General features: G+C 44.4%; 2 protein-coding genes and 1 long non-coding RNA gene across 5 annotated transcripts in view; 2 read left to right on the forward strand and 1 right to left on the reverse strand.

Moving 5' to 3' along the window:
- Positions 1 to 644: 644 nt before the first annotated feature.
- tmem79b (transmembrane protein 79b) lies at positions 645 to 6793 on the forward strand. The gene is made up of 5 exons (XM_015011545.2): positions 645 to 763; positions 5211 to 5678; positions 5754 to 5948; positions 6028 to 6259; positions 6374 to 6793. Exons 2-5 carry the CDS (start codon positions 5213 to 5215, stop codon positions 6576 to 6578), a joined length of 1098 nt encoding a protein of 365 aa, XP_014867031.2. The 5' UTR covers positions 645 to 763; positions 5211 to 5212; the 3' UTR covers positions 6579 to 6793.
- A 1549-nt stretch (positions 6794 to 8342) lies between these two features.
- gon4lb (gon-4 like b) overlaps positions 8343 to 25114 on the forward strand; it is a 34661-nt gene continuing 17889 nt past the window's right edge. Inside the window, exons 1-9 of one of the 3 annotated variants that reach the window (XM_088014044.1) lie at positions 8343 to 8514; positions 8657 to 8770; positions 11577 to 11694; positions 11810 to 11952; positions 12023 to 12097; positions 12436 to 12486; positions 12564 to 12602; positions 19164 to 19259; positions 19436 to 19534. In XM_088014044.1, the coding sequence (XP_087870170.1) occupies positions 11577 to 11694; positions 11810 to 11952; positions 12023 to 12097; positions 12436 to 12486; positions 12564 to 12602; positions 19164 to 19259; positions 19436 to 19534 (621 nt within the window). In that variant the 5' untranslated portion in view covers positions 8343 to 8514; positions 8657 to 8770. Of the gene's footprint in view, positions 8515 to 8575; positions 8771 to 11576; positions 11695 to 11809; positions 11953 to 12022; positions 12098 to 12435; positions 12487 to 12563; positions 12603 to 19163; positions 19260 to 19435; positions 19535 to 25114 lie in introns of those variants that run through there. The other 2 variants (XM_088014042.1, XM_088014043.1) reach the window with 2 other exon arrangements.
- LOC148154937 (uncharacterized) lies at positions 20798 to 22016 on the reverse strand. Its single transcript, XR_015765647.1, has 2 exons — positions 21736 to 22016; positions 20798 to 21096 (listed from the first exon to the last, which is right to left on the reverse strand). It is a non-coding gene; the product is annotated as an uncharacterized LOC148154937 (long non-coding RNA).

A 25114-nucleotide genomic window follows, 5' to 3' on the forward strand; every position in this document is an offset into this window, starting at 1 on the left:
CTTTATTACAATATTCTCTTATACAACAAAATGAGGAAGAGTCTGATTCACTGCTTTACCTCCGCAGGTGAGCCTCCTGTGTTCTACCTAAACCAATCAGACGCTCACAAAGCCATGACATCATCATTTGAGCTAACCCAGATGGCTTAAAGGCGCCGAAACCTTAGCATATGTAACCGACTGGTGGTGTAGAATTGGGTGGGGTAGAACCGGGTGGTGTAGAATTGGGTGGTGTATAATTGGGTGGGGTAGAACTGGGAGGGGTAGAATTGGTGATGTAGAATTGGGTGGGGTAGAACTGGGAGGGGTAGAAGTGGGTGGTGTAGAACCGGATGGTGTCTCCATCTCCCTGGTTTTATTCAGAACTCCAGCAGCAGCGTTCTGGACCATTGATGATGTGAAGTCGGTGCTCCAAGAATCAAATAAAATAAATAAAAAGTAAATAATTAAATAAAGTTATTCTGGTTCATTGTCAGTGAGAATTAAAATTATTCATCTCATATTTCTCAGCAGAACTCCTCCGATTGCGGTCCGCTGATTCCGCCTCCTGGTTCTACTTCCGGTTCCAAAGTTGCCTTATCTGCCGGCCGAATTTTAATTTTGTGATGCGTTCCCTTTAAAAGGACCTCCCCTTTAATTCACCTGTCCTGCCCTCACCTGGGCTGAACTTCCGCAAAGTATCACAACAACAGAAGAAGAAGAGGCCGAGTCCAGAACCAGACCCGTCGAGCCAGAACCGGACCAGAACCGGACCAGAACCAAGGTCAGAGCCTTCAGTTTTTTTTCTCCGTCAGCAGGTTCGGTATTCGTCCGTGACGTAGGTAGTTCCAGGTGGACCTGAACCACAGTGACGTCAAACTGCAAACATGCTTCCTGTTTATGTGGACTCGGGTGGTTCCGGAGGTCCAAAAGGTTCTGTTTGTTTTTGATGAAATATTCAGAGAAAACAAAATAAAAACCCAGTTGGATCCCGTTGATCCGGATCCAGTGAAACCCGCTGCTGGCAGATGTGATCAATCATTCTGGTACCGACTGGTTCTGGACTGGTTCTGGAGGGTCTAACCAGTTAATTCTCTCCATTCAGCAGCAGGTTGGAGGTTCCTCAGATCAGAGACCGTGAATGTTCTGTTGGGTTTTATCTAAAATAAACACATTTATCCAACTGGAAGATCATCAGAGCTTTAAACCAACATTAGAGAATACAGACAGTGACGTTAGTGACGTGTTACAAATGAACACCTTAGAAAGTGTTACAAGTAACAAAGTAGCGATTACTCGTTACTTTTTTCAGTAATGACCCAGCCAGCATGCCTAGGTGGGCCCCATGTGGGGAAAAGGAGGGCAGACCATATGGGTCCCATATGGGTTTGTCCGCGGGTTCCACGATGGCCCCACATGGGTTTGCCCGTGTAGGGCCAGAGCCCACATGGGCCCTATATGGTGGTGGCCCACATGGGTTTGTCCATTTAGGGCCCGTGTAGGCCCCATGTGGGCTCTGGCCCTACACGGGCAAACCCATGTGGGGCCATCGTGGAACCCGCGGACAAACCCATATGGGACCCATATATCAGCCCTCCTTTAACCCACATGGGTCCCACCTATGCTGGCTGGGGAGTAATCGCTTTGCTATTTAAAATCCAGTAATCAGATTACAGTTACTTATCGAAATCACTTTGCGTGACTATTTTCTTTTGTAATTTAATTTTATTTCCTCTACGTGTCGAGTGACCCATCAGAGCGACAGCAACATGAGCAATGCACAGTTTGTTGCTGGAAAAACAGGAACTATTTTGAGTTTCTGTTCAAACTAAAAAAAAATAACAGTCCTGTTACTATGAGCGGCTTCGGGCCTGTTTTTTCTGTCGCGGGTTGCGCTTTTTTGGACTCGTTTTTGAACGTGAAGTTACTCATTTGGGTTTTGAAATAAGCCCCAGAATTTGACTGACAACCGTTTACTTTTAGCCAGGCCTTCCAGGTCCATCATTTCCCGGATGATCCGTCCCGCTGTGTCTTTAATATCAAGTTAAAATGTTTGCTGTGAATGACGTCGAGCTTCGCGTTGCGCTCCAGAAAACTACAAACATCAAGACTAATATATGAACAACACAATAAACGTGAAAACAGCCATAAATGAACGAATCCGTAAAGTTGTGCAACTAAACGCCGTTATGATCATTAATATTAAGATAAGTGTCACAAATCTGTACAGCCATCTGAGTTGTGAAGCCGCAGGAGTATGGGGGAATTTTTCTGCCATAATCCAAGAGCACACATATGCAGTCTGAAAGCAGGATTTCGTGTCTTTTGTTCTCAAAACTTTTAATACTTTTGCTTACATTTTTATATTGAAAGCAGAATTTCTGTCTGTCTTCTCAAAACTTGTAACGCTTGTACTCAAAACTTCTCCAGCTGACAGTCTCTGCTCTGACTGCTCGCTTACGAAACATGGAACTGCCTTTTGGCAGAGTCGCCTAGCAACCTCTCAGCCAATAGAATGAAAGTGTTGTGCTAGGTGCGTTTGTTTCCTTCTAGCGGGTGAGCCTGTGGCTGCTATCCAATGTAGGCGCAATGACGTATCAGCGCATTTGATTAATCATAACTCGCTAAATATTAAAGATATTTTCAGGATTATTCAAACAGCTTTTATAGCTACATTTACAAGGAAATTTATGTTTTTAAGTATTTTTGAATTGGATTGATACATGGTTCAGCATATTTAAATATTCTTAGTGGGGAAAACAATTGATTCGGAATAAAATATTTAGATATTGATGTATGATGAGTATTTTACAAAGCAAAAAACTAGTCATAATTTTTAAAATATATTATTTAGTAATATATATAAATGTATTATAATATTAGTAATATCTATCTCTATATATATACTCTGACAGCAAACACAGGGCTGTAACACAGAACCTGGAGTTTGGGGCGGGGGGGGGGGGGGGACTCTAAAATCCTACTTAGAGTTTTCCAGAGAATAATGCAACACACAAAAACACCCAAAAATTACTTAAGTTTTTTTTGTGCTGTTGTAACCATCAAACAATCTCCACTTCAGTTCAATGTTATAAGTGGAGTGACACTGTTAAAGTTACTATTATTAAATAACTTGCAATATTATGATAATATTATGATGATGTGTGGATCTTATCCTGTGTGGCTCGCCATCACACTAAGAATAATCCATAAATGAGTGCAGAAAAAGCAAATTCAAAAGTGTTAAATGTTTTGGTGTTAGAGACTCTGTCCAAAAGCAGAGTTAATTTTACTCTAATAGAGTCACATTCTGTTTATGCATCTCTGGAGTGTATATTACTGGTAGTTAAAATGAAGTGTTAAAACAAAGTGTTCCCGTATCAAATCTGAAGGTCATATAATGGAATCAATAACTCCTGACTTCCTAACTCTGAACTCTTACAGCAGCTATAACACTTGAGAGACTCAATTAACCATCGCTTCAAAAACACGTCTCTACCTGCTCTTAGATATTTCAGGCAAGACACAAAAATTAGGCACAAACCAGAATGTAAAATCACTAACAAGACAACCTTTAACCCCATACATTTCTCATCCTTCATACTTTTATCTCTCATCCTCGCAAACCTCACCAGTTATTCCCATTCGCAGACTATACCTGTCAAATCCTCTCCTGCATAAAACACTCCGCTCTTGGCTGCTAATCATTTAAGGAGTTGTGTTTTCTTTTACGTACTAGATGTTACACCTTTCTACCAGAAACTTCTGCTTGTTAGTACATTCTGTATGGCTACATCCTGTTCTAGCATAATTTGTGCTCCTTATCTAACTGTTGCATGCAAACAAGGTTATTCATCTTATCCTTAGCTGAAACATTTCAAACTGAGAATGCATAATTTAGCAATATGAAGCATCATACTTGATATTCAAAAGGTGTGATTACAATATTCAAAATATGCAAAACTCACAAAAACGAATATATTTGATTATTACATTTTTATTTCTCCACATACTAAATGAGTTAATTCACTGACTACTGACTCCGCCCCCATAGTCACAGGTTTCCACCAAGCCAAGTCATTTCAGAACAATTTTCTTTCCACATGTCTGAGTTGTTCACTACGCTTCGTAAGTATTTTTTTTTTTGAGATGGTTTATATTACTATTATTTTGAGTTTAGGCCAACCTGTATGGTAGACATGGCTCGGTGTAGGGTTAGCCTATCCCTACCCTAAGTTCAAAACAGTAAATACCTATTTAATATTGATTACAAATAACTCTTATGAAGTTAAAAAAAAATACTAACTCCAGCAGAATTGGTATTTGACACTTAATTTGAGTTAAGGTACCAGCTATCCAAAAAGAGTTAAATTAACACTGTCTGGTGTGACCCATATAGACACTTTAAAAATGTTGAAAACAAATCTGACAAATTTGGGCCTCCTGGATTTTCTAGAAATCAGTTTCTTCTCCATCCCATAAATTAATCTGAGCTCCGGATTCTACTGGCTATGGAACCAGTTTGATATTTAACCAGAAATATTTAATATTTAATCACATTTTTGATCAAAAAATATATACCTACAAAATCAACAAGATTTTTAATTTAAAAACCATCTTTGCAGCAAAATTATTTAATATATCCATCAGTTGAGCAGCAGAGCTATCTCTAGATTTTAAACCAGGTTCTTCATCAGATTGGAGCAAAGTTCATCTTTCCACAATTTCTCTACAAATGTGGACGCTGACGTTAGCATTAGCTACATTTTGTCTATGCCGTTTTATGCTAGCATACATAGGCTAACTGCTTTTAGCACAACAGTAGCCTTTTCTAGCATCAGATCAGTTTAAAGCATAAATTAACTGAGAAAAGCCGCTTCATCACTGCTGCTAGCTGATGTGTGTCAGATTTACTGCTGTACCAGAAACACAATTCAAAGGTTCCTCTTTGGACTTTTGACTTAAAAAAATAATAATAAAGTGATTGTGTAAAATGTTTAAATTTTCCTAGCCCTGATGTTGACCCAGTCAGACCCAGAACCAGGAGAACCAGATGCCTCTGCATCAGATTGTTACTGTGAGACATTCAGACACAGTCTCACCTGAACAATCCGTCCTCCAGATCATCAGGTGACCTCCATTAAGGTCACATGACCTCTGAATGCCGGCTGGTGTCTGATGGACCAACTGAGTGTTCCACCAGGGTCCAACTGTCCTCTCTCTGTCCTCAGATATGGACATGTCTCTGAGCAATGATCCGTTCCTTAAAGCAGTCCTGACAGAGAGTGGTGGTGGGACGGACACAAAGCGAGACGCAGACAAGCCTGCGGCCATGTTGGAGCCTGTGACCCTGCAGTGGCCAGGGGACAGAGAGACGGGGACGGGGGGACAAACAGATGGGGTCATTACAAGGTCAGACGCGTCCAGCTGGACGGAGAGCGAGCGCGGCCGCAGGATGGAGAGGGCGGGGCTTATAGGTGAGGAGCGGGGCCGCCTGGAGGAGAACCAGCTTCCAGACAAAGCTGCTCAGGTGTTCAGCCCGGCCGTCACCGTCCTCCCCTCCCCCGCCGCCTCCAGAGACACAGAGGCATTCTGGGAAATGGAATCTGAGAGGAGCCCCTTCCTGAGCCCTCGCCAAGTGGACTACAACCAACATGGCTACCAGTTTGACTTCCCCGAGGACACGCCCCCTTCCACTTGTGAGTTTACCTGAGACCTCTGCTCCAGGTGGGCGGGGCTTAGCACTCACCTGTCTGTCTCACCTGTGTGTCCAGGTAAAGGGGGATGTTCAGGCAGAGATGCACTGAAGCTAGGGGTATCCTTGATGACATCAGCACTGCTCTTCCCGTTCCTGGTGTGGGGGGGGTACGTCTTCCTACCGTTCGATGCCCCCCTGCTGGACGGCGCCCCCCTCAGGCTGGTCTACACTCTGCGCTGCTCTGTGTTCGCCGCCGCACCCGTCATCCTCGGTGAGACGGAGAGAAGAGATAACCTGGGACTTACCTGTCTGTCTCTCACCTGTCTCACCTGTCGCCCCCTCCCACCCAGGTTGGCTGGTCCTGGGCGTCAGCCGGCTACGCTCTGGATCCACTCAGCCGGTTGTTGATGATGTCATCAAGGAGGCGGAGCTTCAGGAAGTCTCCGTCCACCGACGCTTCATCTCTGACTCCATCTCCCTCTTCCTGATCTACTTCCTGCAGCTGGTTGTCATGGCAATGTACCTGAGCCAGGAGCAGCTGAAGCTCGTCCCGCTGCTGACCATTGTCTTCGCCTTCGGCCGGTGAGTGTCGCCATGGCAACTGCCTCAGAACCAAAGGTCAAAGGTCAACAGTGATTCTAGGCGGTACGCCAGAAGGTCAAAGGTCAAAGTTGTTGTTTTTTTTTGCTCCTCCAGGTTGGCGTATTGGCTGGCGGCAGCATTTGGCAGCAGCCTCCGTGGTTTCGGCTTCGGCCTGTCCTTCCTGCCCAGCCTCGTCATGATGGCGGCCAACTTCTACTTCATCTTCACGGTGGAGTCGGCGGGGTCGGTGTTCGGCGCTGCACCGCCGCCGGACGAGCCGTTGCCTCCGCCCACAGGCAAACAGAGGTTCTGGGGATGATACCTGAGCTTTTCTCTTATGTTTATGGACTGTAGAAACTGGAAGCTCCGCCCACCTCTTTTAGTTTATCAGTTCTTTTATTTTGTAGGAAGGACACAACTTTCTATTTTGTAAATATGGACTTTCATTGAATAAATTTTTATCAGCCAACTGTGCTCATAGTTTAGGTTTGTATAAAATTCATCAAAGGTTTCACAATAAAAGCATCAAACTCACTTCCCGTTATAGCTCAGTTCAGTTTGTTACAGGAAGCCGTCATACTGACCAGCAGGGGGCGACAGTAAAGAGAAAAAAACCCTTCTAGCAGCTGAAACTTCCAGCTGGCACATCCAGAGCAGAAGACGGCTTTAGAGAGACAATAGGAGAGTAGTAGAAGAAACCAGCAGGTTCCCTGTGAACTCCAGTAGATCTACTGGTTTCCATGCTGCAGTCCAGCTCAACCAGAGCAGAGACGATTCTGGATCCTGGAGACCCAGCCTCTGACACCGGCCGGGTCCAACAGCAGCTCAGTTTGGTCCAGGAGATTTCCTCTGAATCTGGAGAAGCTTCAGTTTCCTAGTAATAATGATAAGAATCTACTTGATAATTAACATTTTGAATAATGGTAAAAGATCGACATGGCAATACTGGAAGTTTTGGTATCGATCTGACCAAGGAAATGCAGGGCAGTATTGCCAATATCAATACCAATACCGATACTTTTTCTTATTTAAGCTTCATAGATCCAAAAGACCTTGGATAAAATTTTGCCAAACATTGTATGTGACAAGAAAATGCTTCAGGGCTGACAAACCACAACAAATACTGTAAACATTTTCAAACTTATTCTTTTTTTTCCAAGTTGAACAATACAAGAAAACAAAAAGAATAAGGAATTTCTTTCCTTCAGTAGAAGCATAAGAGAAATTTAAATAAAGTATAAAGAAAGAAAGAATGCATCCTCCCGTCTGGCTTGCGCCACTGAGTCACATGACGGTGCAACAACAGACAATGGAGGGTGGAGCAGCGCTGCTCTTACAGACAGCCATGTGTGATGAAGCTGTGTGTGCAGCAGTCCATGCAGGCAGGAGAGAAAAGAAGCTGAGTATTGAGTATTGTTAAATGTCAATACCAGCGTTGGTATTGATATTAGGATTGATCCGCCCACCTCTACATGGGCTGCATAATGTATTTTTGATTAATCATAAAGAACCTGTAGGTATAGCCAACAAGTATAATAAACCAATCAAAAATAATATATTTCCTGCTGCATAAAAGCTAAAAGGCTAAAGCTAAAAAGCTAAACTCCTCAAGTCGTTAAGACTCTGAGGTTACAAAAACTAAAAGCTAAAAAGCTAAAAGCTGGCATACAAGACTGGAGATAAACAGGAAACTGCTGGTTCCTATCTGCCCTCCAATTGTTAAGGAGGGGAGAACCCGGTTCTATCCGGACTTCATGGGTTGTCAGAAATGGGCAGCAGGTGAGTTGGTGACAGACGCCCAACAGGTGAGACCTTCAGATTGTTCAATCAGTCAGATTCCAGCTGGTTTTGGTTTGGGTCTGGACCCAGGTTCTGGTTCTGGCCCAAAGGGTTCTGTGCTGACGTTTCAGTGGCTGATTGGCTTTGAAGGTTCCTACTTGTTTCTGCCTGATCCGAGACAATATGAGTGTTTCTGGAGAACCGACCCATTCAAATATGGCAACTTCTGAGGAAATGGACCCTGCAGGAAGCTGAGGACACAAACATCCTGTTAGCTACAGCCAGATGTGACGTCATCAGGAGGTGGGGCAGAAAACTGAACCAGGAGCACTTACTAAGTTCAGCAGCTTCATCTGCTGAAGGATTCTACTCCAGAACCTCTCTGAACCAGTAGTGAAGCTGCAGTCTGGTACTGAAGGGTTCTGATAGGAACATCTGGACCAACCAGGTATCTAACGGATGATTAAGGTGATTAGGTGAGGAAGAGATTGTTCCAGTTATGATCCGTAGTGGTTTTTCAGTTGCAAAAATCTGAACAGAAGATGGTAATGTGGAAAATCAATCAGATTCAAACGTTTTAAATGTTTTTTTTTTGTTTTCCTTTATTTGTACCTGCAGTTCTATACTCTAGCCGATAGGTGGAGGTAATGTTCCCCAACTGTATTTCCTATTTACTAATGAAGAAGAAGCCAACATGAAGGATTAACCGAAGCTGAGGAGCTCTGTTACGCAGTGAGTTTTGTTCGACTGTCGGCCCAGTTCGGGCTCAGTGGGTCCGGTTCGAGTCATATATTTTAATTGTTATGGTGTCGCCAAACGAAACACGTCCAGCGCATGCTCAGTGGGCAACCCGGTGCACGTTAGCTTAGCCATATTAGCTCTGGTGTTTCGGCTCCAGTGAGTTTGGATGGCTGCAGTGAAGCCGGGATCAAAACAACAACAAATATGTAGTTTGTCTTCTGAGGGTGATGTTGAAAAAGATCTGGCTGAAAACCTGGAGTTAAATCATTAAACGGTTCTGGGATGGAAACAGCGCGGTAAAATGTGTCGGCAGAGATAAATATCCTCCGTTCTCATTTATACCAGGACCAATCAACCCTGAACACCGGATTCAACTTAACTGGCACGAACTGAACCGAAACAGCCTGAAAGGGATCTGTACTTTGTGCTGAACATCGTAAAGAAAAACAAAACAAAACAAACAACAACAAAAAAAATGATAAAAGAGCTTAAAGATAAGTGACACGGCTAAGCACACAATGATTAGAAATTCAATACAAAACACAATAAAATGACTGTTAGACAATATCAATACCAATAAATTGATTGGTGATGAAGTTAAGATTTATAAAAACCCAGAAAGCTCAGCTGGATCAGAACCATCCAGATCTGGTTCTACAGTTTCATCCAGTGCTGCCTCATTTACTCACGATAAAGTAATGACTATGGGGGAATCTTCCTGCCATAATCCAAGAGCACACATTTTTATTCTGAAAGCAGGACTTCATGTCTTTCTTCTCAGAACTTGTCCATCGCGCTCCCACTCAGGCCTGGTGCTCAGCTCCCTACGCCCCCTATGAAGTCTGGACTCAAAGTCACATCAGGGTTCAGGGTTGGGACAGGACCAGGGACAGGACCAGGGACAGAACCAGGGACAGAACGGCCCTGGGTCGTAACGTCACATCCAAAATGGCGGACTGGTCACTGCTTAGGCATTCTGCTGCTAAAAACTACAACAAAACAGATTATTTTAAATGTACAGTAAAGGTATTTTTGTTGGAGATATTTGTTCTGTTATGACTTGTTGAATACAGAAAATTCAATATAATCCCACATGTTCATCAGAACAAAAATTATTTCAGTACTTTACTTTTGAAAACTGATATTATTCTATTTTTTTGCGACAGACGGCTCGCTCTGTGAACTTTGCCATATTTCCAAGATATTACACATTAAAATACATTAATATTTAATTTATCAGCCTGCCATTTGACTAATAGAGACAGTATTTTTACCCATAAAACCATCTGTTTTATGCAGCTAAAAGTTAGTTTGGTATAAAGTGGAGCTAATAACAAAGATCAGGTTAAGGACAAACATACGGCATATATATAAAAAATAATAAAAATGTCTGATGCTACATTTGAAAAATTTCTTCTCTTTCTGGTCAGTTTATCATATCAAACTTTTTATTACTAATGTGCCTTGTCATGATATTTTCTTTTAATTTTTTATAAAGATGGGAAAAACAACAAAACATTGCCATACATCTGCACGTGACGTTTAACACAAAACGTCACTTGCAGCAATGAATTGTGGGTAATACACTTTGCCAAAGTCTGTAAAAATGCGGACTTCGCATAAGGGCAGAATAGGACCCAAAATGGGTGGGGTGAAGGGCGGATGTGGAGAATGTGGGACACACTACAACCTTTAATCTTCAACATGATGCAGAGGGGGAGGACTGGGCCTCAGTCCCTGCTCGCGTTTGGAAGCGCCTTTTGGAACAGTCACCTAGCAACCTCTCAGCCAGTAGAATGAAAGTGTTATGCTGGGTGCGTTTGTTTCCTTCTATAGCGGGTGAGCCTGTGTGCTGCTATTGATTGTAGTAACCTGCGCCACCCACTGGATGTAGGGAGCTGGTTGGATCAACAAACTCCCGCCTAAGATCAGTAGCTGTTAGCGACCAGTAGCTCTGCTGGCAGATGTCAGAAAGCTGACATCGTCCATGATTGGTCAGTGAGCAGCGGGTCCAAGCAGTGACTAAGTGTCAGCAGGAGAAGTTTCGAGAGCAACCATTACAAGTTTTGAAAAGAAAGACATGAAATCCTGGTTTCAGACTGAACATATGTGCTCTTGGATTATGGCAGGAAAATTTCCCCATAAATCATGTTCAAGAGGGTGCCAATAGTTTTATTTGGAATAAATAAATAAAATTATTTTTATTTATGAAGAATGTCATAAAGTCCTGACTGAGGGCTGTGAGTCTGTGGAGGTTTGGCTGCTGGACTGAGCAGAACCTCAGAGTTCTGGTTCTACTCAGGTTCTTCTCCTCTTTTCAGCGGAGCTATTTTGGTCGGGTTGTGCAATGTTCAAACCTGGAGAATGATGGGAGGAAATCTTGTTTTGATGATATCACATCTGAATTTCTTATTTCTTTCTCACGCGTGCTTCCATCAGTCCGTGACCTTTAACCTTTCATGTGATGTCGTTAGTATTTGATTCGAGATCAAACTTGACATCAGGCAGATACTATCAAACAGCATGTATTGCTCCACACAGCCCTTTGAGACGTGGATATTACACACACTGCTGTTGCCATGGTAACAGGATATATTGTTCAGCACCAGCGACCCGTCCTTTGGATCCAAACCTATCACTCTGATCAGCTCTAAACTGAGTGAAACAGAACAAAAAGGTTTATGGGTTTTCTCCAAATCTGATTTCCCTGAAGCGGTACCAGTGCCGGGCCCCCTCAGGGCGGTACCGGGCCCCCTGAACTCCTCCTCATCCATAAGTAAAGCTCTCTGCGTTACAGATGGCTCAGGGACGTCCAGCTGAAGACACTCTCTGTCCTTTGGATGTCAAATCAACGAAGACCAGTAGAGACGTGGCGGACGGCGGGTTAGAGGAAGAGGAAGCAGCACCTGGTTCAGGTAAGTTTCACCCAGCTGGAGGGGGGCCGGGTCATGATGTCGGGGTCACAGACAGGGCAATGCCTGTGGTGGGCAGAGCCAGTCGCTCACACCTTGTTTTCTGTCTCGTATTCAGGCCAGGTGGAGCTGACCTGGGACTTGGTTGCTATGGAAGCCAGTGAGTGCAGCGATGTGGAGCTGGGACAGCTGGACCTGGATCTGGACAGGAAGTCCAGACAGCACAACCTGACGTCCAGGAACGTGCGAGCCATCCTACACGTGAGTAACACAGGTAGTCCAGAAGGTGGCGTGTTCTGGGCTCGGTGTAACACGGCTTGATCTTCTACAGGAGGTGATAACACACGAACATGTGGTCGCCATGATGAAGGCTACCATCAGAGACACCCAGGACCTGCCCATGTTTGTGAGTTCTGATTGGCTAACAGGCTGTGGAGTCATCAGACCCAATGCTTTACAGTGAAGAGATTACAGCAGAGGGTTCTGGTTCTGGGAACAGCAGGGGAACGGGTTCCTGAATTCATGGTCAGTCTGTGACTCTAACCGACTGGAACCGTTTCTGAAAGGAATGGTTCTGCAGCAGTGGTGGAGATGATCCAAACCTTCAGTAAATGCTGTTGGTAAATCGGATCAGAACCCATTTTAGATTCGCTTTTGTTGAAGGATCCGGAACATTCTGCAGTAAATCCTGATTCTCAACCTCAGTTCTGGTTCTGAATGTTGTTTATGATTCTTTTCCCCTAGGAGACCAAGATGACCCGGTCCAGACTGAAGCAAGCTGTTCAGCAGGGACAGGTTGGTACTGGATCAGAACCAGCTGAGCAAAACCAGCTGAGCAGAACCAGCATGTTGATCTTTCTGTCTGTTTGTAGAGTCTCAACTGGACCCTGCCGGCTCCAAACCTGTCCAAGGTAAACCCAGCCTTCTCTCTACCTGTAAGTTGAAGCGGGCCGTGGTGCCGCTGGTGGTTTTCCTGTGGTTGGTTCGGGTCTTGGTGCTGCTGGAGCCGGGTTGGTGACCTCTCTGTTGTAGCTGCAGAGGAACAACCTGAGGTCTGATCTTTTATAACTTCTTATCGTTCTAATGAAAAGTATAATTTAGGAAAAGTTGGTATCACAGAGTGAGACAAAACATGATCAGTCTGTGAGAAGTTTTGATGCAGATTCAGGGGAAAAAAGAACTGATGAAGTTTTTTATGAAAACCTTGATGAGGATTTCCTGAAACTGTTCCAGAAACATCAGGGGCCTCGTGTATCAAACCCTGCGCTGTTTTCACACTGAAACTTGGCGTAGGACAAATTTAGAAAAGTGCAGCGAACAAAAAAATCCAGATGTATGAAGCCGTGCTGCAATCAGACCTGCTCACCTTTCCTCTATAAATCCTGATTTGGGGGAAACGGAGCAGCTGCTGCTCCGCCTGTCGCCTCCATGAATACATATTAATGTAAATTAGTATAAATACCTGGAAGTCTGCCGGCACCTGAAGCAGTAACCATGGCAACCATCCTGGCTAACAGCAGTATAAGCATCTATAATAATAATAATATAGTTTATTTAAAAGCTGCTTTCAGGCCTCATGAGGTCACCTCACAAAACTAAAACGATTAAAGAAACCCTAGAAAGTAAAGAGTAAAGCTGTCTGGTCGGAGCCTCCGGGTCGGACCTGCTGCTGCAGCAGAGCCTCCGGGTCGGACCTGCTGCTGCAGCAGAGCCTCCGGGTCGGACCTGCTGCTGCAGCAGAGCCTCCGGGTCGGACCTGCTGCTGCAGCAGAGCCTCCGGGTCGGACCTGCTGCAGCAGCAGAGCGTCGGGTCGGACCTGCTGCAGCAGCAGAGCCTCCGGGTCGGACCTGCTGCTGCAGCAGAGCCTCCGGGTCGGACCTGCTGCAGCAGCAGAAGCTGCATTCACAGAGTAGAGATGCTTTCTGTCCATAAGGCGCTTTCACAAAGCGGGCGGCTCCACTGGAGGACGGCTGCAGCTGGACCGGTACCGGTACCGCTGGTACCGCTCTAAGTTCTGCTCTGAGCTCCAGGATGATCAGTCTGGATGAATCTAAACGCTGATGGACCATCAGATGGATCTGATCTGTGATCAATCCTCCATCAGAGCCAAAGCTCCTCAGGTAGCGGCTCACCTGGATCAGCTGCTGATGGACCTGATCGTCTCCTGATCAGAACCGAACCTGGTGGATCCATCTGCTGATCAGCCTGTTTTCTCTCCAGTCAGAATGAAATGAGCCTCAGATGCTTTCAGACGATGAGTTACATCTTTATGAGACAAACTGAGGAAGTTATTATTCACTCAGAGGGAAGTTTTACCTTCCTTTAGTTTATTTTCTTTATTTTTCAGGTTATTGTCTGAGGATAAATGTGGTTCAGTTTAGGGCTGAAACGATTCCTCGAATGATTCGAGTACCTCGATTACTAAAATTCCTCGAGGAAAATGTACCTGCCTCGAAGCTTCGTTAATTTATGTTTTATTAGTTAGCGCACCGTGTTCCGGCCGGGACTTCATTTGCGTTGCGCGGAGCTCTCACTTCCGCCTCTGAGTTGTTGACAAAAGCTAAGTCTCAGCGGCATAAAGTCCAATCTTCAAGATTGGCCCGTGGGGATTTTATTGATTGATGATAATGCCCGACTTTTTATCGTTTTTGGGGAACCAATAAGCATCCTTAAAATGACTGGGGGAATGCCTGGAGTACGGCAGCATTTCTCCTCCGGGGCTGCTGGTTGAAAGCGAACGGCGGGAAGAGCGCTGAGGTGAGCGGATAGCCTGAACAGGGCGGGCGGCTGAGTAGCTGATGCTTACCGTGTAAATGTAGCTTTACCGACGAACCGCACAATAAATTTCATATCCCGGTCTGAAGAAACGGGTGGCGGAGCGCATCGTACATGGCTGGTAGATGAGTTTCTGAGTGTGACCAGTGAAGGTGTCGTAAATATCCCGTATTGCTTCCCCCCGTGTTCGTCCCCCGGTCTAACGGTTCGTCAGTCCGCTGGTCTATTTCCTCCCCTCCACCCCATCTTACGTTCGTTCATTCGCCCTCTCCTCCCACTCCAGGCGGCATTTCCCGTATTTTCAAACCCAAAGCGTGACAGGTTAGGTGGCAAGGTGAGTTTAATTAATCTATTAAACTCACTGAAGATGAATACATAAACTAAAAGCTGGATTGTAGACATTTTTTATAAGCATATTTGTGAGCCTGCCTCTTTGTTATTAAATTCAATATAATTTCAGATTTTTCTATAACTTTTCTTCAGGTTAACTTAGAAAGTGAGCTATTATTGTTACAGGTTAGTTTTCTAAACTACAAAAAAGCAACTGTTAGGGATGCTCAAATATGAAAAATTGGACTGATATTGATATCTGATAGTAACACTGGTATTATGCCAGATTTACCAATATTTCATTTTATAATTTTTTTTATCCGATTACTCGATTAATCGTAAGAATAATCGATAGATTACTCGATTACTAAAATATTCGTTTACAACAGCCCTAGTTCAGTTTCATCATTTAAACACTAAAATATTAAAATCATAAAATCATCAGGTTTGATGCTTCCTGGTCTAAATAACTGAATCAGGTTTCAGTGGATTCAACACCTGGAATGTGGGTTTTTGAAGAGCCCCTGTTTGAAAACAGTTTCCTCTCATCTGGTACGCTAAGGTCTAGGATGAGGGAAGCAGGCTGTGTGAAGCTGGGTCACCTGATGAAGCTGTCTGTGGTCAGTCTGATGGAGAGTCTACACATACGGTCCAACAGACTCGCATTAAGGCTGAAAGAAGAAACGTGTGCCTCTCTGCCAGTTTCCATCAGAGCGTTTGCTGTTAACAGTACTCTGTCTGACCAATGGGATGATGAGTACGAGTTTCCTTCCCTGATCGTCTCTCCTGCAGTGGATCAGTGGCAGGATGAGCCAGAGAAGTTGTTGTCTCTCCAAGCTACACCTTTGGGTTGTTTTGAAGGCCTGGGGAGGAAAGCTTTGTACCATGTCTGTGTGAAGGTGCTGAATCTACGCTCTCTGGCAGAAGTGAGGGTGTCGAAGTGGCTTGAGTTTTTTGACTCCAGCTCTACCCCAAGAGGCTGTTGGCGGTCCCTGTACAAACCCCCCGTTGAGAAGCGGGTGGGTGACCTCCAGTGGAGGATTGTGCATGGGGCCATAGCTACAAACAGGTATCTGGCACACCTTCATCCTGGCGTTAGTGTTTCCTGTTGTTATTGTTCTCAGGGTGAAACTTTATCTCATTTATTTGTTGAATGTTCAAGATTGAAGCCTCTTTTTGTTCTTTTGGGTCGTTTGTTTGGTGGTTTTGGTGAACAGTTTTCTAACTGTTTTTATTTATGGCCCAAGGTATTGTGCGAGAAAGAAATCTATTTACATTCTTTTGAATTTTATTTCTGGGACTGCAAAACTGGCAATATGGTTGTCGAGGAGAAACAAAAAGAACGCTCATCAAACAGATGATGCTGGTGTTTTATTTCAGAGACTGATAATCGCTCGAATTCGTGTGGAGTTTGAGTTTTTTAAGGTGACAAAGAACATTGATGGTTTTGTATGCAAGTGGGATATTAAGGATGTTTTATGTACATTGGATGAGGCATCTTTAGTTTTTCCTTTTTTTTGAGTTTGTGTTTATGTTTGGTTTTTTGTTGTCTGACATAAGGAGTGTGAAATAAAGGGAATTTTAAACCTCAACCTCTCTGTGTGTGTGTGTCTCTCTCTCTCTACCATCTCTCTCTCTCTCTCTGTCTCTCTCTCTCTCTACCCGTCTCTCTCTCTCTGTCTCTCTCTCTCTCTACCCATCTCTCTCTCTCTCTCTCTCTATACCATCTCTCTCTCTCTCTGTCTCTCTCTCTCTTTACCCATCTCTCTCTCTGTCTCTCTCTCTCTCTCTCTCTACCCGTCTCTCTCTCTCTACCATCTCTCTCTCTCTCTGTCTCTCTCTCTCTACCATCTCTCTCTCTCTCTCTGTCTCTCTCTCTCTCTACCCATCTCTCTCTCTCTCTACCCGTCTATCTCTCTCTACCCATCTCTCTCTCTACCCGTCTCTCTCTCTCTCTACCATCTCTCTCTCTGTCTCTCTCTCTCTCTACCCATCTCTCTCTCTCTCTACCCGTCTATCTCTCTCTACCCGTCTCTCTCTCTCTCTCTCTCTACCATATCTCTCTCTGTCTCTCTCTCTCTCTACCCATCTCTCTCTCTCTACCCGTCTATCTCTCTCTACCCATCTCTCTCTCTCTACCCGTCTCTCTCTCTCTCTCTACCTGTCTCTCTCTCTCGTCTCTCTCTCTCTACCCGTCTCTCTCTCTCTACCTGTCTCTCTCTCTCGTCTCTCTCTCTCTACCTGTCTCTCTCTCTACCTGTTTCTCTCTCTCTCTCTCTCTACCCGTCTCTCTCTGTCTCTACCCGTCTCTCTCTCTCTACCCGTCTCTATCTCTCTACCCGTCTCTATCTCTCTCTACCCGTCTCTATCTCTCTACCCGTCTCTATCTCTCTCTACCCGTCTCTCTCTCTACCCGTCTCTCTCTCTACCCGTCTCTCTCTCTACCCGTCTCTCTCTCTCTCCTACCCGTCTCTCTCTGTCTCTACCCGTCTCTCTCTGTCTCTACCCGTCTCTCTCTGTCTCTACCCGTCTCTCTCTGTCTCTACCCGTCTCTCTCTCTCTCTACCCGTCTCTCTCTGTCTCTACCCGTCTCTCTCTCTCTCTCTCTACCCATCTCTCTCCTACCCGTCTCTCTCTCTCTACCCGTCTCTCTCTCTCTCTACCCGTCTCTCTCTCTCTACCCGTCTCTCTCTCTCTCTACCCGTCTCTCTCTCTCTACCCGTCTCTCTCTCTCTCTACCCGTCTCTCTCTGTCTCTACCCGTCTCTCTCTCTCCTACCCGTCTCTCTCTCTCTACCCGTCTCTCTCTCTCCTACCCGTCTCTCTCTCTCTACCCGTCTCTCTCTCTCTCTCTACCCATCTCTCTCTACCCATCTCTCTCTCTCTACCCGTCTCTCTCTCTCTACCCGTCTCTCTCTCTCTCTACCATCTCTCTCTCTGTCTCTCTCTCTCTCTACCCATCTCTCTCTCTCTCTACCCGTCTATCTCTCTCTACCCGTCTCTCTCTCTCTCTCTACCATATCTCTCTCTGTCTCTCTCTCTCTCTACCCATCTCTCTCTCTCTACCCGTCTCTCTCTCTCTACCCGTCTCTCTCTCTCTCTCTACCTGTCTCTCTCTCTCGTCTCTCTCTCTCTACCCGTCTCTCTCTCTCTACCTGTCTCTCTCTCTCGTCTCTCTCTCTCTACCTGTCTCTCTCTCTACCTGTTTCTCTCTCTCTCTCTACCCGTCTCTCTCTGTCTCTACCCGTCTCTATCTCTCTCTACCCGTCTCTCTCTCTACCCGTCTCTCTCTCTACCCGTCTCTCTCCTACCCATCTCTCTCTCTCTACCCGTGTCTCTCTCTCTCTACCCGTCTCTCTCTCTCTCCTACCCGTCTCTCTCTGTCTCTACCCGTCTCTCTCTGTCTCTACCCGTCTCTCTCTCTCTCTACCCGTCTCTCTGTGTCTCTACCCGTCTCTCTCTCTCTCTCTCTACCCATCTCTCTCCTACCCGTCTCTCTCTCTCTACCCGTCTCTCTCTCTCTCTACCCGTCTCTCTCTCTCTACCCGTCTCTCTCTCTCTCTACCCGTCTCTCTCTGTCTCTACCCGTCTCTCTCTGTCTCTACCCGTCTCTCTCTCTCCTACCCGTCTCTCTCTCTCTACCCGTCTCTCTCTCTCTCTCTACCCATCTCTCTCTACCCATCTCTCTCTCTACCCATCTCTCTCTCTACCCGTCTCTCTCTCTCTCTCTCTACCCGTCTCTCTCTCTCTACCTGTCTCTCTCTCTCTCTCTACCCATCTCTCTCCTACCCATCTCTCTCTCTCTACCTGTCTCTCTCTCTACCCGTCTCTCTCTCTCTCTACCCGTCTCTCTCTCTCTCTACCCGTCTCTCTCTCTCTCTCTACCCATCTCTCTCTACCCATCTCTCTCTCTACCCGTCTCTCTCTCTCTCTCTACCCGTCTCTCTCTCTCTACCTGTCTCTCTCTCTCTCTCTCTACCTGTCTCTCTCTCTCTACCCGTCTCTCTCTCTCTCTCTCTCTACCCGTCTCTCTCTCTCTCTCTCTACCCGTCTCTCTCTCTCTCTACCTGTCTCTCTCTCTACCTCTCTCTCTACCTGTCTCTCTCTCTACCTGTCTCTCTCTCTACCCGTCTCTCTCTCTCTACCCGTCTCTCTCTCTCTACCTGTCTCTCTCCTACCCATCTCTCTCTCTCTACCCGTCTCTCTCTCTCTACCCATCTCTCTCTCTCTACCTGTCTCTCTCTCTACCTCTCTCTCTACCTGTCTCTCTCTCTACCTGTCTCTCTCTCTCTCTCCTACCCATCTCTCTCTCTCTACCCATCTCTCTCTCTCTACCCGTCTCTCTCTCTCTACCTGTCTCTCTGCAGCCTCCTCAGTTTGTTGACATTGACCTCGAGGAAGAAGAAGACTCCTCTGATGAAGAGTACTGTCCTGATGAAGAGGAGGAGGACACAGCTGAGGAGGTGAGTGAGTCTGTCAGATCCTCTCCTCTATATTATGGGATGGAGAGTTAGGGGTTGCCATGGTACCACAATAATTAGGGCTGAAAAGTCATTTACAGTCCATGACTGTCAAGTGTAACCATAACAACAGATCAAACCGTTTCCATGACGATGGGTTACTAACACCCTTTATGCAGATGTTTCTCAGTGACGCCGACAGCCTCGCCTCGCCTCCCAGAATGCACCTGTGCTCTCCACCTGAACATCCGGACCAAGAGACCTGGGAACCTCAGGAGGTACTATGACCTCTGACCCCTGACCTGCTGTCCCATGTTTTTCAGGTCACTTGCTGATTGACTGTTTAACAATTGTGGGAGTTTTTAATGTCCAAGTTGAGAAATCTGAAGGCAGAGGCAAAAAGCTGAGATGTTCTTGGTAACTGATGATGATGTTGCTGGTCAGTCAGGGGCTCTGATCGTTTCTATCGCTGCCAATAATTTATCTGTCAACTCAAACAGTTGCTGTCACAAAACGTTCTTTCACAAGCAACACAGCAGTTAGTAGTTATACTCTTCCTCCTCGCCTTTCATCTGTAACCATGGAGATGAGCTGGTAGATAATTTCCACTCTAAAATTTCAGATATAATCGCTCCCATTGAAGTGAAGGTTGTGTCTCCATGGAGAAATCCACAGATCTAACCTGCTGTAGGGCCGAACGTAAAACTCAACTTCATGTTTATTATGAAGCCTACAAATAAACCCAGATAGCACAGAATGATTGAAACAACATTGAATCAACGTTGAACGCTGACATTGAAACAACATTGAAAGTGGTCGGTGACTTGTATGTTGAATCAACGTTAGGGTTTCAACCATTACTGACATTATATCAATGTTGATTCAACCATCATCTGTATGTCAACTTGTATGCATACTTGTGTTGATAGTACATTGAATCAGTTATGAATCAATGTTGATTCTACATTATATCAATGTTGAGTCAACCATCATCTGAACGTGGATCTGCATCCGGATTTCGGTTGATTCTACATTGAATCAATGTTGATTCAACACTCATTTGACTGTGGATCTGCATGCATATTTGTGTTGATTCTACATTGAATAAGTTAGGAATCAATGGTGATTCAACCATCATCTGAACGTGGATCTGCATGCATATTTGTGTTGATTCTACATTGAATCAATGTTGATTCAACACTCATTTGACTATGGATCTGCATGCATATCTGTGTTGATTCTACATTGAATCAGTTAGGAATCAACGTTCATTCAACCATCAGCTGAACGTGGATCTGCATGCAGATTTGTGTTGATTCTACCTTGAATCAATGTTGATTCAACACTCATTTGACTGTGGATGTACATGCAGATTTGGGTTGTTTTTATATTGAATGAAAGCTCAGGATTTATGTACATTTTACGTCTGATAGGTCTACATCATAACATGCCACTAAAAGTTTCTTCACTGGTGTTAAACACTGTATTATTGGCAGATGATGGGTAAACTGTGTACAAAAGTTTAAAAATGACAACATGGGTTTGATTTAACATTTTATTTAAGAAAAGAGGGACAGATCTTTAAACATATTTGATTCCTTTTTGACTGTCAAAACAACAGTATGTTGTCCACAGAAGAACAGAGTCCATGAGGTTAAGCTTTGTACTGTATGAAGTAGGGAAACAGTACAAGTTGTGGTAACCCCAGTTTGACTCTGGTTGGCGTCACTTTGATTCCTTGTGATGTCTTCCTCTCATTCTGGCGCATAATGAAGCCACTTCTTGACAATTTTGCTGCAGTCCTCAAGAGTCAGCGTTTGGTCAAACTGCAGAGCAACAGCTGAAAAAAATAAAAGTGAGGAAGGTGCCAGTTAGAAATATGATAAACATTTGAAAAGTTCTGAAACACAATGAAAGATTAAACAGTGTACTGGTTACAGGTCTGAGAACAAATACAAACCATATAGTTCCCCATGTACACTCACTGTTAAATTAATATCTTAATCTTTCATTAATATTTATCTTAATGTTTACATATACAACTGCATTTACCCATCAAGCTGCAGTATAGTGTAGGATTTATGATATTGATATTAAATCAATATTTAAAATAAAGGGCTGTTTATCAGAAAACCTAACAATAAAACTCAGGGAGGATCAGGTTTATTTAACACACCAGAGACAAATAAATCGAACAAAAGGTGATTTATAGTGTAGTTGGAAAAATTATAATTTATACAGAATAAACTTCCATCAAATAGCTGGTTCAATCTTCCATCAACTACAAATATTTCCAAATAAGTTGATTAAATTCCTTAAAAAGTGTCTATATGCTAATAAAGATCCCACACAAGTAACAATAGTCCAGTTCAATTTAACCAGTTACCAATCCAAGGATCAACAGACTGAATCAGTCATTAGCAGGTTTAGTTCAGTGTTTCACCTGCCTTACATGTTAAGTGTTTCCCTTCTGCCTCACCTGGATTGAATCTGTGGATGATTAACAACCTTCTGCACTTCTTGATGGCTGCAGACGGTCATGTAATCATCCAACTCAGCTGTTCTGGTACAGAGGCTCATTTAAGCACGACCCTAAGCATATCATAATAAAAAGTTAAAAACAAGTGATTACTATCACAACAATTTAAAGCCCACCTGGACCAGCCAGCCTTACACTTCCTTGTCCACCACATGTTCTCCCAGACCAAACAATAGGCCCCGCCCTATTTTAAAAACTCAAATCCCACAAAATCTCGCAGGATTTCATACTTAGGCGTGGAGTGGTGGGTAGGATGAAAATAATACAAAAGGAGACATGACCTCAATTATTAAAAATATCTGTTTTGCCCCAAAATAACCAGGATTACTATGGGCACAAAACAATGCCCTTATTTTTCAATAAACACATTTAAGATCAAAGTAATATTGAAAAACTTACCATAAAAGTGCTCAGCGGAGAATTCAATTCAGAAGCCGGTAGCAAACAAGCCAGCAGCAAAGTGGCTTTTTGGTTGGGACAAACCACAAGTGTAAAATTGGGGAGGTGGACTGTACAACTCCTAGTACAGACTTGTAGATGTTTTTGTGTCAACACATTATGCACAGTAGTAATAATATTTACAGACAAGTAAGAAAATGTACAGAAAGGAATCACAACCCACTGTTCTCAACATGTAGTGCTTAATTTGAAACATGATTAACCCCCACCTAGTAATAAAATGTTCTGACCCAGAGCTCAAGGAGGGGGAGGGAAGAAGGGATGAGAGGGGGTAAAGAGGGGAAGGTTGGGAGGAGAGACTGGGTGGGGGAGGTTTGGGAGGGAGTAGGGGGAGATGAGGAGGTGATGAGGGATCCAACAAACTGCCCAGATTGCACACAACGGTAAATCAACATTGAATTATAGTCAGAAGGGTTGATTTTTGGTTGAGGTTGACAACTGACGGTTGATCAACCATCAAACAACCATCCACCTCCAGCCAAGTAACCAATGTTGAAACTGTGTCATTGAGTCAATGTTGTTTTGTGGTTGAAATCTAATGAATGAAATGCTAATGTCTGATCAACGACTGATCAATGTTGAATCAATGTCAGCTCTTTTGCCACACCCCTTCCCCTCCTCTCCTCCTCATCAGAGCTCTGGGTCAGAGCATTTTATTCGTGAGTGGGGGGTATTACATTCTAAATTAACCTCTGTAAAGGACAGTGGGTGAAGATTCATTTCTGTACATTTTCTTTCTTTTTCATAAAAAAGTCCTACTGACCATTTGTGTGTGATATATTGACACAAAAACATCTACAACTTACTACAAGGAGTGGAGCGGTCCACCCCCACCATTTACATGAGTGGGATGTCCCAAACACACAGCCACTTCGCTGTTGGCTTGTTGGCAAAAGATGTTAATTCAATGTTGGATTGCCATCATGTGCAATCTGGGCAGGCGCAGAGCTATGGGGGGGGGGCTTAAATATCTGATTATAGACTGAGAAAGTCTACCGCCTGTTGAGAAAGGTCTATTTAATGTTAAAGTTACTTTCCCTCAATGGAATATATACTAGTCAGTCCCAGTGACCGTTTCACTCACGGTTTAGCCGATGTGTTTCCTGGGTAAAGATCAACCAAAAAACGCAGACCAACCTCCCCGCCCCTCGCTCAACAGTTTCTGGTAGCGCAGGCGATAAACGTCAGGGGCCTGGTGATTCGTTAGGGGTCCGGTAATTAGCCCCGCCCCCCGGCCCAACGCTGACTTGTTCCGCTAGTGAATCTGGGTACAGAACGGAATCACAACTCAGTGTTGTCAACACATAGTGCTTAAGTTAAAATGTGATTAACCCTCACCTAAAAGGGGTTGTGCTGTGGTGGCGCAGGGGTTAAGCACAAACCACAATCAAGGCCTCAGTCCTCAACACAGCTGTCACAGGTTCAATTCCTGACCTTGGCAACCTTCGCTGCATTACCCCCCTTCTCTCATTACCCACCTTCCTGTCAATTAACTATCAAATAAAGGCCACTAGCCAAAACAATCTTTTAAAAAATAAAATGTTAAAAATTAAAAACCCTCACTTAAAATTAAAGTTGTTTCACCCAATTGAGGGGTAGATGGGCCCAGGTGGGGGGAAAGAGGTGTGTGTGTGTGTTTTTGGCGGGTGGAGGGAAGGGGGTTGGGCGTTTGAATGGCAGGCGGTGGTGAGGGGTGCAAAAAACACCTTACATTGATTGAACACTTTGATTACTAGTTTTTCCCCAAACCTTATCCTCAAGGCAAACTGACCTGCATGCTTCAGCAAAACCTTGTTAATCAAATGTTAATTAAAATCATGTGTGCTGAATTAGGGAAATGGCTAAAACTTGCAGGGCAGTGTGCCTGGTGCCAGTGCTGTGTTACGTCCACCAGGCTCGTTTGATGGGGTAACATTAAAAGGAGACCACACAAGGATTTAGTAACTGAATGAAAATAGAATTTATTAAATTATATTAAAGAAATAACCCTGAAAAAAGAATACCTGTAATGAGAAACCAAAATAGATTAACGCAGAACCTATAAGTGACCAGAAATAAACAAATGCTAAACAAACCTAACAAATCTCCACCAAAAGATACAAACCAAACCAAATGGGGTTCTGAGGAGAGAGGAGGGAAAAGCCTCCTGACTGCTGCCTGCCTGGCAGTTTTAAAGCTGCAGAACACCAATCAGGGCAACATGCATCACCTGCAGAGACCTGTCTGCAGAACCCTAAAAGGAAAAAAGGGCAGAGACCCACTGAAGCCGTAACACCTTCCCCCTTAAATCAGAGGATCCCAACCAGGACCTCTGTAGGCATTTTTTCCCATTAGTCTGGTCCATCAATGGCACGAGACAATGCATCAGCCAACACATTTTCAGTGCCTCGAATGTGCCGAATTTCAAGGTTGTAAGGCTGTAGAAATAAGGCCCATCGCATCAACCGCTGATTGGGGCTCTGTAAAGAGTGCAAAAAGGTCAAAGGGTTATGATCTGAATATACCACTACAGGAAACTCACCCCCACCCACATACACATCAAAGTGCTGGAGTGCCCAAATAAGAGCCAAGGCCTCTTTCTCAATGGTCGAATAATTAAGTTGATGTTGATTGAACTTCTTAGAAAAGAAACACACTGGATGGTCAACCCCTTCTTCATCAGTCTGCAACAAAATGGCTCCTGCACCCACTTGACTTGCATCAACTTGTACCTGGAATGGCCGGTCTAATCTTGGAGCAGACAAAACTGGTGCAGTGCTCAAGAGGAACTTGACATTTTCAAATGCCTTCTGACAAGCTGTTGACCATCTAAACTGGACTTTAGCTTTTAATAGGTCAGTTAATGGAGCCACTACAGTAG

The sequence above is a fragment of the Poecilia mexicana genome, unplaced genomic scaffold (assembly GCF_051168715.1).
Source record: "Poecilia mexicana isolate PSO_F unplaced genomic scaffold, ASM5116871v1 scaffold_16, whole genome shotgun sequence".
NCBI classification, from domain to species: domain Eukaryota; kingdom Metazoa; phylum Chordata; class Actinopteri; order Cyprinodontiformes; family Poeciliidae; genus Poecilia; species Poecilia mexicana.